The sequence below is a fragment of the Rhopilema esculentum genome, chromosome 12, assembly GCF_057945365.1.
Source record: "Rhopilema esculentum isolate cy_ngs chromosome 12, ASM5794536v1, whole genome shotgun sequence".
Taxonomy (NCBI): Eukaryota; Metazoa; Cnidaria; class Scyphozoa; order Rhizostomeae; family Rhizostomatidae; genus Rhopilema; species Rhopilema esculentum.
The window spans coordinates 846647-866401 of NC_142826.1; the positions used below are offsets into that span (position 1 = coordinate 846647).

General features: G+C 37.2%; 3 protein-coding genes across 5 annotated transcripts; 1 reads left to right on the forward strand and 2 right to left on the reverse strand.

Moving 5' to 3' along the window:
* Positions 1–796: 796 nt before the first annotated feature.
* On the reverse strand, positions 797–5188 carry LOC148958680 (popeye domain-containing protein 1-B-like). The gene is made up of 4 exons (XM_089111833.1): positions 4630–5188; positions 3069–3177; positions 2751–2979; positions 797–1071 (listed from the first exon to the last, which is right to left on the reverse strand). Exons 1-4 carry the CDS (start codon positions 5079–5081, stop codon positions 971–973), a joined length of 891 nt encoding a protein of 296 aa, XP_088967959.1. The 5' UTR covers positions 5082–5188; the 3' UTR covers positions 797–970.
* A 142-nt stretch (positions 5189–5330) lies between these two features.
* Positions 5331–11546, reverse strand: LOC135681409 (uncharacterized). Of its 3 annotated transcripts, none has more exons than XM_065195869.2 (4): positions 11291–11546; positions 9348–9404; positions 9161–9205; positions 5331–9037 (listed from the first exon to the last, which is right to left on the reverse strand). In XM_065195869.2, the coding sequence occupies exons 1-4, from the start codon at positions 11364–11366 to the stop codon at positions 8757–8759; spliced, it is 459 nt and encodes a 152-aa protein (XP_065051941.2). In that variant the 5' UTR covers positions 11367–11546; the 3' UTR covers positions 5331–8756. The 3 variants fall into 3 exon arrangements, with proteins under 3 accessions (XP_065051941.2, XP_065051943.2, XP_065051942.2); XM_065195871.2 differs by lacking the exon at positions 11291–11546 and adding an exon at positions 9961–10552; XM_065195870.2 differs by lacking the exon at positions 11291–11546 and adding an exon at positions 9914–9947.
* Positions 11547–13110: 1564 nt separating this feature from the next.
* Positions 13111–16797, forward strand: LOC135681400 (uncharacterized). Its single transcript, XM_065195856.2, has 3 exons — positions 13111–13306; positions 13614–15518; positions 15721–16797. Exons 1-3 carry the CDS (start codon positions 13234–13236, stop codon positions 16560–16562), a joined length of 2820 nt encoding a protein of 939 aa, XP_065051928.2. The 5' UTR covers positions 13111–13233; the 3' UTR covers positions 16563–16797.
* The last annotated feature ends 2958 nt before the right edge of the window (positions 16798–19755 follow it).

Consider the following 19755-nt stretch of genomic DNA (forward strand, 5'->3'; position numbering starts at 1 on the left):
TTGAATTTATAATTGAAATTAAAACAATGAGAGTGGCTAAACTAGTCATCAAATCTACGAGATTCTAAAATCTTTTCTTGGCAGTTGATATTTTAAGGCACTTCTTGCCCCTTCTGTCCCCTCTTGAAGAAGGCAAGATAGGAGCTGCCCCTACAGCCCCTACAGCCCCTCCAGGGTAGGTGCACCTGTATATATATTACCTAGCGTAGAGTTCTCGATCTATGTTCTTACGTTTTCTACTCTGAAAAGTGTCCGACAAAAAGCTTTAGTATGTTTGACAATGATTGCTTTTTTTCAGAGCCATTTTTGAAAAACAAAATACAACCTTTATAGAAATTAAAAAGAAAAAAGCCTAATAAAAGTTCTCAAGGTAGTCCATGGATTTAAGATCTTTATACAAAAAATCAATGCACTAGATGTTCTGGTTTTCGAGACCGCTAACGCCAATGCAAAAAGCAGTGATGGAAACTCAAGCTTTTTGCTTTCAGAAAATTGCCTCCGACTTTGGACGCAAATAATTTAACTGAAAGTGGGGGCAAGTTACACTCTACAAGCAATGAAAATGGTAAGTCTTTGAAGAAGTAGAGAAAGTATATTTAAAGAGAGTTTTATGTATTGCTGAATGATATGAAACAAAGAATTTTAAAAGAAACTTCAGGATGGAAAGGTTTTTGTTAACATCTTTTGTCAGCGAAGATGTTAAAACCAAGCACATGTATGGGATGAAGGTAAACGTCAAACAAGAGGATAGTAAAATAGATTTAGAACAAAAGGTAGCAAAACAGAAATACAGGACTCGCGGTAAAAATCTCACATTTTCAAGGCCAATAAATACAAAATTGCATTTCCACTTACAAAAATATTAAAAGCCTCCGAAAAATTTAAAATTGCTCATTATGAAAAAGCATTAACTCAAAAACCATACTTCAAAATATATGAGCCAAAATACTGAAAATTAATCTGACACCCTCTAAACTTTTTCAAGTTCTGACGTTTCGCAATTAATTGTGATATCTCCCATTTCAGTACCAGAGTTGACAGGGAAAGCGGCATTATGCTTCTCAGGTTCTTCTGAAGAGAAAAAAAAATATTTCAATTTAGGCTGAAATATCGAATTACTGTATAAATAATCATTACATTAGAACTTACTTTATAAGGAACAATGAAAAAATGAACAAAGTTTGAGAATGTAAAACCTTCCTTTATTAAATTGATTTTAAATATTTTCTGGCGTCGCAATGCAGCTCATAAAATTTTTGCTAAAATATCAGTAATGGTAAGAAAGTTTGTGGAGACGAGCCCTTTTGCCTGAGAAGAAGTAGAAAGCTATAACGGGGTTTTCATATAGCTAAGTAATTATCTACAAATCCGTCAGTTTTAGCTCATGAAAGCAGTGGAAATGATTTGTAAGCAGCCTAAAAAGTTGTAAAAATGGTAAAAATGTGCTTCAGGGAACTTTGCAAAAGATAAAAAAGAATACATTGCTAACGAATATCCGAAGATAGGGAAGGGTAATAAAGAACGATAGGAACTAAATCTCCTAAAATCTGCATTCAAAGCGATTAATGATAAGTCCTGGTCAAGATACTTGCTTCTTGACAAGAAAAGAATTACCAGAGAGCTACGATCAAGCAGAGCCAAATCACTAATTATACCGAAAGAAACCGGAACCCTCCAGCAAGACTCTTCAATTCTTTGCCAGAAAACATAAGGAATTGTAGTGTATATAGTAAATTTGTATCATTATCGAAGGACTCTTTAAAGAATAAAATCGCAAAGATTTTAATAAATTGAATAAACCGTTTTTAATTGTACAATGTATTAAGTTAGCTTAGGAAATTGATTTTCCTTTTTTTTAACGTATTTAATAGACACTTTTTAACACCTTTTCAGGACAATATCTTTCTTACTATTTAACAAAGAATAGCCATGTTATGTAGATCTGTTAACATCCGCTATTATTATTATTATAATTATTATTATTATTATTATATCTGGAACATATCTGGAACAAGGCCGATACACCTGGCGACATAACTCTATCCTAAACTTTCTAGCTACGTCACTAAAAGCTGTCAATGAATCTACCATCTACGCTGATATACCTGGCTTTCTTTCACCATCAATCATAACTGGAGAAAACCTTCGCCCTGATCTTCTCTTGAGGACTAACAACCTCTACATTTTAGAGCTAACTGTTGGCTTCGAATCCAATCTTGAGACAAATGCTACAAGAAAACACAGCATGTATGCTCCTCTCTTATCTGGTTTACAGCGGCAGTTCAAATGTGTCTCCTTTGTTAATCTTTCTATGAGCTCTCTTGGCATCTTCGGCAGTTCCTGCAATTCATTCTTCAAAATGTGTGACTCTCTCTCCATCGATCAGCAACAAAAACAGTATCTCATTTCTAAACTTTCCAACAATGCCATCCGTACTACGTACTACATATTTTGTTGCAAAAATAAGCCATGGACAAATCCGGAATTACATCCTTTTTAACTTTAGTTGTTTTATTTTATTTTTCTCAGTTTTTCCTTTTACCTTACGATTGTTATAGTTTTTTCTTGTAAAACCAGGCTAGCCAATTGCAAATCACATTTGTAATAGTGAAATTTGTAATTGTAGTTTTAATTGAATTGAAAATGAAATGTTTCCATTATTATTATTATTATTAATCATTGTTATTATTATTGTTGTTGTTGTTGTTTTATTATTATTATCATCATTATTAGTGTATTCCAAAACTTACTATTCAACGAGCTTGCAGCGTGATGTTGCTTTTCGTACACAAGAGCACTGCTTTCTTGCACATTATTCCCTTCAAAGTTACGATCTAGGTGTAGAAGCTTGCTTGTTACGTCTTGTCCAATCAGCGAATTGAATACGTTTTTCAAGAACTGATCTCTTCTCAACGAATTTCTCAATGCTGATGCATCCCAACTCAGAAAAGTGCATTCTTCGCATGCAACCAACGAAACCTGCAAAACGAGACAACTTTTTGTCAGTCGAAGGCACCTCTGTCGTAATTTTTTAAACCAATTCTTAAAAGAATCTAAATTTACCTTACCCCATAACGCGATATCATTCCAGGTCGAAAAGTCGCCCATTCTGGGGAGTCGACGAATTCAAACACTTTCATGACATGCAGAAGTCTATCTCCTTTCCTGGCTTCGATTCTAAATTAAAAAGAGAATGAATATAGAATTCTAAAGGTATGATCAGAACTATATAGATATTAAAAGGAAAAATCATAAAATAAGGAAATATATGATAATTGCCTACAAAAAACCAATTCTGAATTTTCGCCACACTTAAGGAGACTTGAGATTTATTACGTTCAAAATAGTGACCTAGTACTTGAATGTTGGGGGTCATTGCCCCTTAGTACCTAACTTTCAGCGGATTCACCACACTTTCAAGGAAGCTTTTCTGAGAAAAAATTCCTTCAAACTTTAAGAAAAATGAAGAAATGCAGCCCAAAGACAACTCTTCATCGGTTCTGGTGGGCAATAGTACCTTTTTGCATTGAAAATGGATGCATGAACAACTTTTCTATGATGTCTTAAGGGTTATTAAAAAAAGACAGGACGGAGAATGAGGAGTTAGTGACATTGCAAAACGCGAAAAAGCATGACATATTTTCATGGATGGAGGGGGGGGGAGTTGTTCGTTCATGACGAAATGCTTTCTACTGATATTGTAAATAAACATGGGACTGTTTTTTTAAAGAAAAGTGGAGGTTTTGTTTAAAAGAAGGTTTATATGATTTCAAAAAGCATTAAGGCTGTTGAGCATAATCTTAAATTAGAAAAAAGTTGTTTAGAGAAAGAGAGCTGCTGTGTTCGATTAACAAACGAGACCGGCGGAGACCCTTTGCAAAGTTAAAAAACGAGAAAAAACCTTAATTAATGACACAATATTTAACAAGCTCTAAAAGTACTTACAATTTCGATGTTTAGACGAAGCCCTTATAGAGGGCAGGGCCACAGAGGGGCAAGAGGAGCTAATTGTCCCATGGCATCGAGGCGAAGGTGGCCTCATTCGATTTTGTCACAAAACCTCCAGCACCTGGAGACGAGGGGCAATTCACTCTTGCAAATAGCGTACGAGATTTTCCCTAAAACAATAGGATTTCTGGGGATTTTCAGATGAAACAATAGGACTTTCACAAAAGGGGTACGAGATTTTCTTGGAGAAATTTGCCCCTCGCCTGGAGGTATCGAGGAGGAGGTGGAGTAATTTGTTGACAATACATAACACGTGATGTTTTTCTTACGTTAAGAAACAATGGCTAAATCAGATTACACATTCCACTACGAAAGATAATTATACAGAACAAGTGGCGGTTGCACACCCGACAGTCTTGTTTTCTCTGGGTTTAGCCAGCTTTCGTGAAAGCCCTCCACAATGAATTTTTAAAGAAAATACGGTTGCCTCTTTAAACCCATCGGTTGGCATCTCAGTATCCATACAAATAAACATCGATAACAGGAACGCTAGAGCAGGGGCGCTGAACGGAAGTATGAAGAATCAAAGATAATGGGCGAAAAACTAACATAAAAATTGCCAACTTGTCTAGAGCCAACCCCATCACCTAAATCAAAATGTGCTGTTATTCAATAATTTACCCGCCAGTCAGCAATATGGAAACACGATCAGCAGGGGTGTCTTCTTTTCCGTAAATTTCACCAGATGAAAGCTTTATCACCGAGCTGAGATTCGCAAGTTTCTGGAACTGGTAGCGTTGTACTCCCAAAGGGCCAAAAAGGTGTATATAAACTGATTCAGCTTCACTAGAGAATCGCCGCGGCCTCTTCACTTTGTAAATCAAGTATGCTAAATGTCCGAAGTTGAAAACCATGAATAAGACATTCCAAACGAAAGTGTCCGGCGCACAGAGAATCCACCATCCCCAGAGTGCAAAGAACAAACCTCCTAGGCCAAGAGCCCCTCGCAACATAAACAAACCATTGAGGCTATCGGGGACTAAGTACGATGCAGCCAGACAGACATTCGCAATTTGAAAAAGAAAGTGATTCGCAGAAAGCCACTTGCAATCCGTGAAATGATACTCTGACATGTTCGCTACTTAAAAGAGATTGTTGTCCTCACGTCTTTACACCCTTGCCTTCGAAATGCTCCATGACTTGATTACTTGACAATACACAAAACAGCAACACAATTTCTGATTTCAGTAATAAAATCCGGACCAGATGCCTTATGCCCTCGAAGAAGATCACAAACAGAACCACAGACATGGCGAGGACGAGAAGCGGAGGTATTATTTTCTATAGAGCAATGCAAAGGGAGTTTTTTTTATAAAAATGGGATCTTTTCATTAATAGAAAGGGCTGTATACTGTTGCTGGAAAATCCTGGGCTCATTCCCGAAAGGCCTCTAGCTGGGCTCCTGAAGGCCAAGGCCCTAGGGCCTTTAGCTTCATTTAAATCGTACAATTGAATCTAATTGCTTACAGAAAACACCAACAAACCAAATTTTAAGGCTATTAAACCGAGACAAAAGTCAAAAGAAGTGTCTTCCTCTGTCATTTTAGCGTCCGACACGACAAAAAATGCCGAATCCTGATATCATGGAAATTGACTTGGACGTTGACACCAAACAAAATTCACAGCAACTCGCCCAGTGAGAATGCGTTATGGCTGTTTTGTATATCTATTACGTTGAATTCACACTGGACGCGGCGCGTCATGACGCTGACCAAATATGGTTAGCATTTTCGGCAGCTATGCGCACGCAGCGCGTTTTTCAGCACGTATATCCGCACGAATTTGAGAGCGGATATCGGAACAAGATTAGTTCACCTAGTAAAGTGAATTAAATTAGTTCGGATAGATATGTGGTACAGTGTTAACGGTTTTATCCGGATAAATTTTACCCACATCGTATCTTGCTCGAAAGCGATTGGCTATTTCTTCCTATTTAGTTTTCACTGTCTCCCAATCAAGACCTTTCGCCATCTTGGCTGCCTTGTAGTCGCTAAATACTCTTGTTAAAAGTGCAATATCTTCATCAGTCCATGTAAAACTGGCATCCTTGTCAGCTTTTCCCACTTTCTTCGCTATTTCAGCCTCATTTTGTTTCAGAGAATGAATTATTAAAACTAACTTTGACCAATGTGTTTGACAACATCTTCGGACTATGTCTGAAAGAGAAGCAGATGATTCTGAAGAGAGAATTAAAAGTCTTTTTACGTTGGCGGGAATTTAGTTGTTATTTTGTTGCCCAGAGATGACTTTGTTTTGGACGTTCTGTGCGCGACTTAAATCACGTGACTGCAGTTATCCGGCACAGTGTAAACGGGAGAGCAAAGTGGACAAAATTTGTGTGGCACAGTGTAAACGCAAATCAATCCGAACAAGTTTTATGTGGATAAAATTTATCCGGCACAGTGTAAACGTCTTCGGCACAGTGTATCCGGTCTTAGGGAACTTCTTCGCTCCATAAATTAGAACCATAAATTAGAACCAGCTTGGTACGAACATTTATAACAACCTCTGGTGTAAAATTATGGAACGATTAAAACCACAAAACATTTAAAAAAGCTCCTTTAAAAAAGATTATTTAAAAACGCTCCAAGCAAATGCTAATAAAAAGTAACTATACTATCTAAACCCATTTGCATTTACTACAATGCCTGCCAAAAGTGCTTGGAACACCCAGCAATTTGCATTGCATTTGATATCTTTCATTCCTTTCCCGAAAAAATTACTTCTCCCATCCCCTTCTCCCTAAAACAATGTTGATAATTTAGAGTAATATCGTAAGAGAAGCGCAAAAGAAAGTGCTTCCTAAAATCCTAATCCGTTTGATAGTAAACCAACATTGTTCTGTAGGGGAGAGGTAGCCTGTGAACCAGACCCAGGCAAGGGACAAGGGGATGAGTGATGTTGACTCTAGAAATTGACGTCAGTGTTCCAAGACTTTTGGCAGGCATTGTACCCCCTTCTGCGTTCTTCTCCCCTTTTGTTTCTTATCCTTTCTCTATATGTGCTTTCTCTCTTCTCCATAGCTATTACGTATTCAGCTGCATAGATCACAAACGTAATCAGTTATTAGATCACACCCAAGCCACGCCCATTTTCTATTGTTTTGTGAGGAAGATTTGCCCTTTGGGGTGTTTTTGTCTGGAGGAAAGTTAACAACTTTTCTGGACTCTGCTTGGAAGTAATATCTTTTTGCATTCACTATTATTATGTAAATATGTAGCTATGTAGTATGGCAATTAGTTCTTAGTTTTGTTATATTTTCGGCGTTTTACTTTAGTATCAGTTCAGTTATGGAAAAGTACGATAATATGATAATCGTTTAAAGGTATAGATCGTCGGCATGAAGTATAGATTTATAGAACACCTATTTGGATTTAGATAATTATTGAGTATGATTCCGAGAATAGTACTTGTGAAAGAGTGGACTGACATGTCGGCAACATTTCGACGTAGTTACAGGACAACAGTAGGACCGTAGAAATAGGACGTTTTTGTAACCTTTTTCAATGAAAGAACCTTTGATAGAAGATACCTGTTGGAACATTATGGGTTTCATCTCTTATCGAAGGATATATCTCAACGATGCATTCATTTAAGCACCCCCTATGACATTCCTAAAATTCGTTTAACCTTAATGTATCTTGCAATTCAAATAAAACTGAAAAAGTTGAAGATGGCACGACGAAATAGCGCAAACATAGCAAACTGAATACTTTGTATTCGTCACTCTTCTGAGTATAAATATTGAATATGGCCTGGCTGGGGGCCCTGGTTCACAACAATCCATCTAGCATTTCTGATCTGATCGATAGACATATTTTTGTAGAATCTTATCTATAACGAATAGCTTTTACATAAAAAGCACAGTTTAAAGAATCTCCATTGCAAAAAAATCTATACGTAACTCTGATTCCAATTTAAGACATTCAAATTTAAAAACAAAAATTGGCCTAACTGCTTCTTCTACGGAGAAAAATCAATTTGGATTATTTACCTAGAGAAATAAAACCTTCTAGAAGGTTTGACTCATTTATTAGAAAATTGAAAAATTTGCTTCCCAAAATATTTATTCTTCTATTTTTATCATAGTTGTTTATTTTTCATTCTCAAGTATTTTTATCATGCTTATCATTAGCATGTTTATTTTTGGAGTGATAAAATCAATAAAAAAACTTTGAAGAGAAGTGGGCTTATAATAAAAGGCAGGTGAAAAAAACTGACTGGTATAGCAACATTTTTATTCAAATTTGAAGTCATGCAATGATGTACAAGGCTTTTAAGCAAAATCTTGCTAGAAACATGTATAAACACTTGGCTAATATTTATTTGCGAAATTTTCTATCGTATGATTACCTCGTAGCAATTTGTAAGGTCATCTACATATATCTTATCAGACTGTGTGGTACAAAATACATTAAAATCGTTTATAAATTGAACGACATTCAAAAGCAAAGAAAAACTTCAAAGCTACCTGAAATTATTTTCAACTCTTTATCTGAATTGGTGAGCAACGTCAAATAATATTATCTTTTACCAGTCTGAAGATCTTCTTCATGACCAGCTCAAATCTGAATGCTAAAATAAAAACTTGCAGCGGAAAAAAGCTCTGAACTAAAAAACATCAAGCTCTAATCTTTAGAGCAAAAGTGTTTCGACTTTCCAAGCTGATGTTGTTGATCGCTCAAAATGAGCATTGATGATGACAGCAGACGTTATAATGTCAGCATCTGGCTTATAATGACTGGGAATCAGGTCGCTGCCGATGCCTTGGGCTTGCAGCACTGATACCTGTCATCCACGGCGTGGGGACATTTCCCAGGCACAGTCTCATATCCTTCGATGCATGGATTCTCTTTTGGTAAGCACATTGTACCAGGACCAGCACATATTGAGCGGCAACACTTTAGGCCCCTTGCATGGCAGATATTTTCTTTGTCAAATACGTCATCATGGTTAGCAGGACAGTGAGGAGTTGCCTCTGCGCACATTGAAAGAGCCCCTACGATGTCGCATTCTGGCATGGTGCACCCTGCCAAAATTCAAAATAAAATTAGAAATTAGGTAACGAAACATAAAATATGTTACTGAAAATGGTAATAAAATTATTACTGCACTGAAGTCAAGATAGAAAAAAAGCGGAAAAAAGACGTACTTTTACTTCGTCGATGACACGGGGTTGACGAGATCAAACCAATTCCTAAAATCATAAATTACAAATTAGTTTGCTATAATAGTTTGGGGATTTATCTCAGCTGAATAACAGTGCACATCATTTTATGGCTGAGACGTGCAAGAAATCCATTCAAGAAATTGTAAGAGAAAATTAGATCAGTACTTACCTAGAATGATTGTTGAGAACAAAAGCAAATCATTTCTCATTTTAGCTTGATTTGTTTCTAAATGGAAGCAAATGAAAGTTTGAAATATAAATTTCGCATCAAAGGCAAAATGATTCGTAATTCTAAGAGAAAAGGCTTAGCGATATTAATGACTATCTTACTATAAGCCATTAAACATTTCCTTATACAAGCCAATGTTTGTTCATTCGACATTTCCTATGCAAATTTTATAATAAGAAAACTGAAAAAATCGTTTTTCTTACACATTAGTCCGCATAAGGAAAAAATTAACACATAACTTAAATACGGATTACATCAAATCAAGTTGCACATGGCTAGATATTGGATAAAAGCTTGTTTGTTAGCCATGGATGCTTGTAAAGAGTTTCAAAAAGTTCAATACCTATATTTTGCCGTATTATGGTGAGTGTAGGTTGTTTCCAAAAAACCCAAGGCTTCCCCAACAATCTCAAAGAATCTCTTTATCAAATTCTTAATTCAGATATTATTAATTCACGGACTTGATACACGAATAGATATACAAACTTAACATAGTACCAACTTACGATAAACGGTCGTATTCATTAACAAGAACGAAAGATGGCCTACGTACCTTTAAGTGAACAACAAAACCTGTCGAATACCTATTTAATTCTCTGGCTAACTTCGAAGAGCCAAACGATGAAACTATTAAAGGAAACACCGATTATCTAGACCTGCATTTCAAGACACATCTTTGCTCAACAACATGTGGTTTGTTCAATTGATCGTGTTCATAAACAAAAGAGGAGCTTAAAGATCACGAAAGACAAATGACGACCCGTCATATCCTTCGGTCTTTCGTGGTCTTCATCAGTTCATGTACCTTCATATTCGCCCATCTAATTATGCTGTCCATGTACATTAATTAATCATTTACATTAATGTCCGACTGGATTTTTGCCATATTTTACTTTGAAGACCCACTTGCACCCGATAGCGTTGCGGTCTTTTGCTGGTTTCACCAGCTCTCAATTTTGGTTCTCTATGAGTGACTGATACTCTGAATCCGTAGCTTCTTTCCACTGTGCGGAGTATTTACTATTGAAGGCTTCTTGGATGGTAGCTGGTTCTTCAATGGTTGATGGGAACACAACATGTCTTGCTTCTTTGACGTCAGCATACTCATCCAAGCCAAATCGAGTTGGCGGTACCCCTTTTGTGGATCTTTGAGATCGTTGAGGATGACATCCGTGCCCCTTTCCGTAGGCTCTGTTTGCCGTTTATTTTCCTTTGCTGGTTCTGGAACCATCTTCAAATAACGTTTTCGAGATCAAATATCATTTCCATTGAAGTTAACGTCTCTTCTAATCACTACTTTCTTGCTCTGCATATCAAAAAGTTGGTATCCTTTCTGATTTGCACTGTAGCCCAAGAATCGAAGTCTGTTGGCTTTCTTGTCCAACTTTCTTCGCTGAGCGTAGGCTGCGCAGCCGAACACATGGAAATTTTTTTTCTTTCTTTCTTAATCTAAAGTTGGTATAATTTCTAGCTATGAATACTCAAGCTAATTGAAACCAACTAACTTAAATTACCAACGTTAAATATAATGTAAATAAAATGTAACTGATGTTGCTAACGTATTCCTTGCAAAGATTACAAGTACAATTAAACGATGTAAATTCTGAGATTTTTTCTGGAATATTTTTAAAGTAGGGAGTACTTTACCTCGTTTGGAACTAACTTCCACAATTGGCTTCATCTGTATGAAGCGGTATTAAATCCATATATTTTGTAATGTGACTTCGCTGTTTTCAATTGGGAGTTTCTTGAGTAATATGGGCATTCATTTATGGAAAATATTTCATCCAAAAAAGGTGGATTCAAACCGTTAAATGTTTTATAATTTCTATCGCAAGATATTGTAAGTGGAAGACATCAGGAAGTTTTCTATACCATCTTACCTACGGTGTCTGACCTGATGCACTGGCTATAACACGATTCTTTGTGTAGGCTGCGATGTTGACTGATTCTGCCCATAAGGTATTGCTGAGTCTGGCATGGTTTATCGTCGCTTTTCCGGATTCAACGAGCGTCTCCAACAATTTTGTTTATTACCATAGCTGGAGTTTCTTTATCTATAAAGTAAAGAATTTTATTCCTTTTTTTCTTTTTTATAAGGTTAGTCTTTAGCAGCAAATATAGCAGTCTTTACGTATGGCCGGTAATTGGGGGGGAAGCAAACTTACAAGGGTATGAAACTTTCTGAGGATAATTTTTGTGGGAATAGAAATTTGGGAAAAATTGGGTTAAGAAACCAAATTAAATTTTTCGAAGAATACTGATAGCTCTCGGCTTTGAGTGTTTTTCCCTTCATGTCGGCAGTCTTCAAAGACATGGCAGTTAAATTTGGAAACGCCTTTCATTAACTTCAAGAATAATACATGCAGTTCTGATCATTTATTTTTTTTATTTCAATTTCCTAATATTTATTTCAACATGATATCTCATCAGAAACCTAAGTACAAGTTATGGTAAGTTAAAAAAAACTAATAATGGATGACAAAAATAAAAGAAATTATCCTGTCTGATTATCCTGGGAATCGTGTTTTAATTCGGATTTCATGAGCTCTTCAAGTGAGCTTTTAATTTTCGTTTGAATTGATAGAGCTAGAGGATCTCCCCTAGTTCTTTGGGTATTTCGTTCTAAGCTTTAAGCCCAAGTTTTTATCTTGCGTAATCACTTAAAAACAATCGATGTAAATTAAATTTTATCGCCACAATTTGATATTGTCTAACAAGCAGAGAAGGAAGCCTCCATTTGCCAGGCAACCATGATAACCCTAGTTTATGTCTTTGTCATTGACAAAACTTTCTGATGACATTTGAAGGTTTTTAAAAACAAAAGCATTTCAGTTAAAAAACAATCTAAGTTGCCGCTATCAACAAAATATCGTTCTTTAATAAATTATTTTAACTTTTTTGCTTATGGGCGGCAGTAATATAATATATTTGATTAAGGGAAGGTAAAAATTCTGATTCCTTCTGCGCTTGAGGGTTTTGTTCAGTTTTATTTCTCTCAATCAATGAATGAATGTAGATTGCTTGAAGATATTGCAGTCGGGATTCGATAGCTTGCTTGATGCACAATGTCGAATTCAAATTTAAAGATAACCTTAAGGTTTACGGATTTCGAGCAGATTTTGCAAAATATCTAGCGCTGTCAAATTGCGGTCGGGACGACTTTCTGCAGCGCTAATTTCCGGGCAAAAGCTTCGCAAAAACCTAAAGATTTGTTGCTTGGTACATTCTGCTGTATTTTCCAGGATTTGTTTGATGATTTGAGCAAAGATCGTTGAGTAATAAAAGAGCTTTGTCCAGTCGCCGTAAGGCATAGTCAGATGTTCGCGGGTTAAACTGCAAGTACCATAATGCATTGCGCCATGACGTAATAAAGGAAAAGGTCTATTTAAAATCAATAGAAATTATGAATTGATATTGATGAAGACAAATTTTACCGAGTACAGCTAAACTAAGTTTAAACGTTGACTTGGAAAAGGTATACCAACACCATGGTCTCAACAAGTAGAAGCCCGAGGTTGAACTATGATAAGAGTGACACTGTCGTCCTATTTAAATCAGCTAGTATCAAATGAATGAGATAACAGAACAATTGGCAATGAATTGTGTATGTAATGAATGTACACGCGCGAGAAATCGAATGCAAATGCGCGGGAAATCGAGAATCAAATTGCGCATCCTTCCTCCAGCTGGTTGTCGCATTGATCTGCTGATGATCTTATGAGCCCGACCTGCATCGCCTAGTAATTAGCAGAAGAGCAAGATGAAGGCCCTTAAAATTTAAAAAAATATATAAATTTGTGCTTCAAACCATAGAAATGTGATCATGAAATTCAAAACAGATTTTAAATTTTGGAAAATTCTAGTTCTTCTCTCTCTGCTGGCTGGAGAAATCTATGGTGAGTGCTTGGTAGTTTTGCAATGTTAGAAGCTGTGTACATTTAAGTCCTAGAAATTATATCTAAAACATTGTAAGGTAAACTTTTTTTGTTATGAATTAACGACCCAGTTTCGTCGCCGAGCCTTTGATAAATGTCTCAAGCCACGGAATAGCTATCAAACGTGCGGTTCTCTTCCTTTTCAATTAAAGTTGTCGTACAAATCACTGCAAAAAAACTGTGCAAGGACTAAACATTTGACTTTAAACGCTTCATTAAATTTAGCTGAAATTATGTTCAAATCACATTCGTTTAATTATCATTTCAGGACGCCCACATCGATATTACAACAGGAGAAATAGTAAAATTGTAAAGAGGGTTGAAATAAGTGGAGCCGGGACGCCATTTAGATCCCAAGTGGCCAGTAGAAGGCAAAATGTCATACATGCAGGGACGGACTACGGTTCAGAGGACAATAGCAAGCCTGAAGTAGATGAACTTGAGAACCTAGGCAAAATTGTTGACTATGACGGGAAAGTTATCGAAAATGATAAAGGAAACGGAGCAAAGTGGAAAGATACAGCTGCTATAAGCAAAGATGTGATAGAAAGAATTAAAGAAATTCAAGATAGCTTGATGAAAAGGAGTGGCGGTAAAAATCTAGCAGAAAAACTGAAACTGTTGCAACCTGAGAAGAATATAACAGTTGCATCAACAGACAGTAACGGTGTTACAAGCCGGAAGATAATACCAGAGGATGTTGTAAACAAGATAATATCGAAGTTCCAAGAACTAAGAAGCCAAGCGAGTGAATTGGCGAAGCTTGATGAGCGTGCCAAACAGGAGGTAGGCGAAAAGGGAGAAAAAGAGGTGAAGAAAGAAGATTCAAAGGAGGAAGAGAAACCAAAGCAAGATTCAAAGGCAGAGGTGAAAGCAAAAGAAGCAAAAGAAGAGAAGCCTTCATCAGCATACGAATCGATAGGGCCTGCAAAGGAAAATGAAGAAGTTCGGAATATAACACAGCATTCGGTGGCTGAGTCAGAGACAAACCTAGAGGGGAATCAGGCAATGCTTAAAGCACCACGAGGTCCACAAGAAGTGCCAATGATGCAACCAAAAAACAATGCCATGTTCCAGCAGAATATGATGCCACAAAACATGCAAGGCAATATGATGATGCCAATGATGCCTGGAAAAGTGCCTATGATGTTCATCAAATCGGGCCAAATGCTTGTGCCAGTCTTTGGAGGACAGAATGGTCCAATGTTTGGAAATCCACAAAGCGGACCTGAGTACCCTGAAAGGAGGGGCATTGACGAGAGACCAATGGAACCATACGCACCAGCTGGACCAATGATGCCACAATTAATGCCACAACAGTCAGCAATGGAAACTGGACAATCTAGATCAGGGCCACAGCTTGAAAGCAGAGGGCCAAGTGGAGGTGTGCAAATACCCTCTGTTCCTTATTCAATGATAATGTCACTTATGTCTGCCCCAGGAATGATGACAAATTTACCTGCTTTGCCGCCTCAGATGAATGGTGTCATGAACATGCCGCAGAACCCAGGGATCAATACAGCAGCTATGATGCAACCGCCTCCTGCAATGAATGAGCCACTAAGTGGAGAACAGACAGGGGTATCCCGTAGCTTCAGATTTCCTGGTCAAAATTCAATGCCAGGAGGTGATCAGGCAGCAGCATTTTATGGAGGGGCTCCTAGCCAGGGACAACCTATGTCAGCGGAACCTATGGGAGGAGCCCCTATGATGGGAGGAGCGCCAATGGCGGGAGGAGCTCCGATGGCTGGAGAAAGAGGCCCCTTGGCCATGGACATGTCTGGCAGACTATCCATGCTTAGTCCAATGAGTTCTGCATTTCAACAGCAGCCAAGTTCCGGACCCGGGCCATTGGCAGCCAATCCGTTTCAGGCAACGCACTCTGATCCACAAAATGGTATGGAGCTTTTTAACAAAGAACAACAGATGTTGAATCCAGTCATGGCCAACCCAGTAAACGACCTTTCTGATCCAATGGAAGGACAGGCTAATCTACGTAACATCAATCCAGATTCATTACTTGAACTGGCGAAAATGCGAAGCACAGAAACAGAAAATCCGGCCATTGGCGATCCGAGAACGCTTCCGAGAAATCCGGACACCTTGCTGGATACATTGCACATGAGGCAACTCAACAGAGGACTGACTGGTCCTGGCGATCCGGAAAAGTTCGGTATGCTGGTTTTAACCTTGATTAAAATGTTTTGATTTAAATAGTCAGCTAAATAATTACGAATTAAGGCCTAATGTTAAACAACAAATGTGATTGAATCTGATCAGAATCATTTCATCAGAGAACTAGCTTTTTAAAAATATTTTCTTAGAATTTTAAATAGTATCACTGAAACTTTTACAAATATCTTGTTGAATTGCAGCCATGGGAAACAGCGGCACAATGCACAGTCCGTTTGATGGAACGAACCCAGAATCGCTTCTAGACATGCTGAGTAAGCGCAAAACAAACGACATGAGTAACCGGGATGTAATGGATTGGGAACGAGCGCAAGAGAATCAAGCATTGAGCGGCATCAAAGCAGACAATAGTGCATTTGCACGCGGGATTTCGGAAATTGGAACAAACGGGATGCAATCTATATCCTCACTTCCTACACCAAGTATAAGAGGTGTAGACCCCAGTTTTGCAGATGTTGTCGGAAACCAAGCGTTTGACATTGCCAATCGGAATTCTGCAGGGGATAATCCGGTCGAAAGTTCTTTTTTCCAGCCCGGAAGACACAGCTATAATGGCGCTGGACGAAACTCGATTTCAGTTGTATCCCATGATGACTTGCGGTACGAGCAAAGTAAAAATGCTATTGATTCGGGTGACAATGCGAGTCCGTTAAACCAAGCGGACGTGTACGTAAGACACAAGATATTTAACCCAGATATAAGTGGGACTAAACGGTCCAAGATGGCATCACTACAAGACGACAACATTGAAGTTAAAGTTAACGGAAAACCACTTGCAGAAAGAGGGAGTTTGAGGAGCAAAATTGTTAACGGCAAAGTAAAGGAGGGACATGGAAAGACTTTAAGCTCCAAGAAGCCAGTTCGGATTGAGTTATCACATTTGAACGATGCTAAGAGAACGAAAGTTGTAAACATTATCACTACAGGAAAGTACAATGTGACAGAATCAAGACGCGACAAGATAACAAAAAAGACAGATAAAGGAAAGAAAAACATCTTGACTAAATTCTACCGAAATTCATAAAGGGGAAGAAGCCGGGCTTGCGTAATTAAATACATGTATCTCACGATATAAAGATTTCTTGATGCAATCCCAAAGGCATCCCAGCCAGAGTAGGGCTTTTAAGAAAATGTCGTTTGGTTTTAAAAAGTCATAAACTGGCCGAACGACTTCTTACCAAAAGATTTACAGACATAATTCATACCGCCTTGGAAGATCCCGAGGTGCTGGAAGCATTTATAAAAAGGAATTGGAGACATTTGAAAAAAATGTTTGAGATACTTCTGAAAAGCTGCTACTCAGCATCAGTTTTATGATGCTGAAGAAAAAATCTTATTTGATTTTGGAATTCACAAACATTACAACAATTTAACTGATGATCTGCTTTGTAGCCTTGAAATTTGTTTAAAATGCTACAGTTAACTCGAATATTTCATGCAATGCTTCGTAAATGTCAAATAACCGTATAGTTGTCGAATCTGGTGGAGGTATGACATAAATTCTTTTGGTCTCTTTCAAATTCCCTTTGAAATTGAAGCAGTACGCGCAATATTTGTTTGTATGTCGCAAAATTTGTAAAATTGTCTTTATATTAGTCCCTGAATATGCAATAAACCTGAAAAATTACATATAAAATTCAGTGTTTACAAATAAAGCAGACATCAAAACTTGGACAAATGTAAATTTTATATTTTTGACAAATAATTTTGTGTGTACATTACGTATGAATTTGTAGTATCCATTCAATTTTTTCCAGAAACGTGTACATAATTATATTCAAACAGAAAACACTCATCTTCTAATGCAGTTCTCTCTAAGTTTATCTGCTGAGCTTCTTCACGTTATCGTAAGTGTATCAAAACTGGATTGGTGTCAATATTCCAAAAGGTCGTGCTCAATCTTACGAGAAACGTTCGCTGGGTAACACCATTTAAAAACGAATGATGCGTTTTGAAGCAAGTGGCAGAAAATTGATAGTTCTACACTGATTGATGATCATCTACAAATACATTGATAAAATATTAAATTTTGATAAAAAATTAAACAAATTTAAGCTCCTTTGACAAATGTGACAAAACATCACCAAAAACATTTTCTTTACATTTCAAATTATCAAACGATAGAATGTGGAAAAGAAGGAGAGCTACTCATGTTCTTTGGTTGAAAGGTGAATTCTTATCCTTGTTCTCTTTCAAGACAAAATTAATTAAAAGGCATGTCAAGACGAACTTCATTTCAATGTCTCCGTTTAGGTATGCATATAGAAAATGCCAATGCCAGAAATCAATAGGCCAATTTTCAAAAGTGGAATTTTGCATCAAAATTGCCACATCAAAATATCTCTTGCTCATAAAAAGCATTTTCAGGCATCGTTTCTTCATTTAACTCGTTTAAAAATGAAAGTCAAAAGACGTGCCAAAAAATGTACCACTCTGCAATTAGCCTTCGTTGATTTCAAGGGCAGAAGAGGCAGTACATGCATCGGAATGAAATGTTAATGGTTTTAATTGAGGTGATGTAACATGACGGAGCTCTAGAATTCCAATGTCCTTGACAGAAGGAATAACAAACGTTGCCTTTTTATAAGCCTGAGTTAGTTTCTTTACATAATCACAGTATAAGTTCGATTTTCAAATACTTTTCGTCGATGTTGCTTTTGAATCATAGCAGCAGGTTCCAGCCAATGAATGGCTTGATTTAACGACAGAGCCGCCGATGGTAGTCACATGTATCAAAGGGATTTCGAAATAAAGGTAGGCCTAGGTTCGCGTAAAGTGAGCAATTTCTCAGTGTTAAAAGCGTTTTAGTTAGGTACAGAGGTAAAGAATCATGTTTCCAGGTATACTTTGTACCTTCCGAAGTCAAAGCTATTTTTGCAAATCGGTGCAACTGGAGACATGAAGTGCAGACACAAGGATGAGTTAAGAACCTTTTGGCAATTTTTCCCTAGTGACAAGAATGCTGATTAGGTAGTTGATGGCAAGGTTTTAAACATTTTTGGAAAATTTTGTTGCTGATGAATGTTAAAACTGTTAATGCAACCGTATTCTGTTGATGTGTTGTGCAGTGAGCAAATTTAAGCGGATCGACAATAGGTTTACCTGGGGACTCAATTATAACGAAAGCGAATTTTACTACAACATTGGTTATGCCAAGTTTAGCTGTTAATACAGTAAGGTTTAGTTTTCGAGGGCTTGGTTGACTTCGAAACACAAAAGCAAAAGCTATCACGCCCTTTAACTATCTTTGCGACAAAGATAACTACTCGAGCTTATTCTGAATTTTCTAAAAAACTGTGCAAGAAATTCAATATTATATTATATAATTTATGTTATCTCTCCAAATTTTATTTGTGTAGTTTTTGTGTAGCCGACATTTCATCGTAATTGTGTAATTCTGCTGAGTTCAATACGTTTCCTAGCAATCTGAAAATAGTTGCCTATAATATCAGGATCATCAGCTGTTGCATTCTCAAGATTTAATTTTCTACAATAGTTCAGGCAATCAGGGTATATAAGGGAAACCGACATTGCAAAAACCGACATTGCAAAAACCGACATGGCAAAAACCGACATTGCAAAAACCGACATTGCAAAAACCGACAGGGCAAAAACCGACATTGCAAAAACCGAAATTGCAAAAACTGACATGGCAAAAACCGACATGGCAAAACATGGCGTCTTAAAACAATGATACTTGTGATGGGTAGTGATGTGGTATACGCAGTCAAACGATCCTGATTAACTGCTTCTACTATTTTTAACAGGTAAAAGGTTATGTTTTAAACTGAAAACAGCAAGGAAAAGCAGGAACATAACATACTAAAGCACTTCTAGTCATTTTGATCCTTATAGTAGAAGCAACGTTAAGATAAATTTAAAGTAAAAGCGTCTAATAATGACCAAAAGGTGAGCAGAAAATTATACCTAGGTGCGGGTCGAAAATATCAATAGAGGGAGATTGGTGCGTTTGGATCGCTTGAACCAATCAAACGCCACTTTATTCCTCTCACGTTACTTTCCATCCACACCTGGATTTAAGTTTTCTTCTTACCCTTGGCCATAACCCGAGGTTTATGCTGTTACGACAATCAGACGAAAACTACTTCGTATGTTTCATATGTGTTAAATTACTTCGTATTTTTCTGCTATTTCTGGCCAACTTCAAATTTATCACGCTTAATTATGTACATTGCACCCGGAAGTACGCTCACCCT

Excerpts from the sequence above, each read along its gene's own strand:
- LOC148958680 (XM_089111833.1), bottom strand. The coding sequence starts at position 5,081 with ATGTCAGAGTATCATTTCACGGATTGCAAGTGGCTTTCTGCGAATCAC. Across the intron at positions 3,178-4,629 it reads TCCATATTGCTGACTGGCGG|AATCGAAGCCAGGAAAGGAG; the intron begins GTAAATTATTGA and ends TTTTTAATTTAG. Across the intron at positions 1,072-2,750 it reads CGCTGCAAGCTCGTTGAATA|AAGAACCTGAGAAGCATAAT; the intron begins GTAAGTTTTGGA and ends TTTTCTCTTCAG.
- LOC135681400 (XM_065195856.2), top strand. The coding sequence starts at position 13,234 with ATGAAATTCAAAACAGATTTTAAATTTTGGAAAATTCTAGTTCTTCTC. Across the intron at positions 13,307-13,613 it reads GCTGGCTGGAGAAATCTATG|GACGCCCACATCGATATTAC; the intron begins GTGAGTGCTTGG and ends TTATCATTTCAG. Across the intron at positions 15,519-15,720 it reads TGGCGATCCGGAAAAGTTCG|CCATGGGAAACAGCGGCACA; the intron begins GTATGCTGGTTT and ends GTTGAATTGCAG.
- LOC135681409 (XM_065195869.2), bottom strand. The coding sequence starts at position 11,366 with ATGGGCAGAATCAGTCAACATCGCAGCCTACACAAAGAATCGTGTTAT. Across the intron at positions 9,206-9,347 it reads GTTCTCAACAATCATTCTAG|GAATTGGTTTGATCTCGTCA; the intron begins GTAAGTACTGAT and ends TTATGATTTTAG. Across the intron at positions 9,038-9,160 it reads GTGTCATCGACGAAGTAAAA|GGTGCACCATGCCAGAATGC; the intron begins GTACGTCTTTTT and ends GAATTTTGGCAG.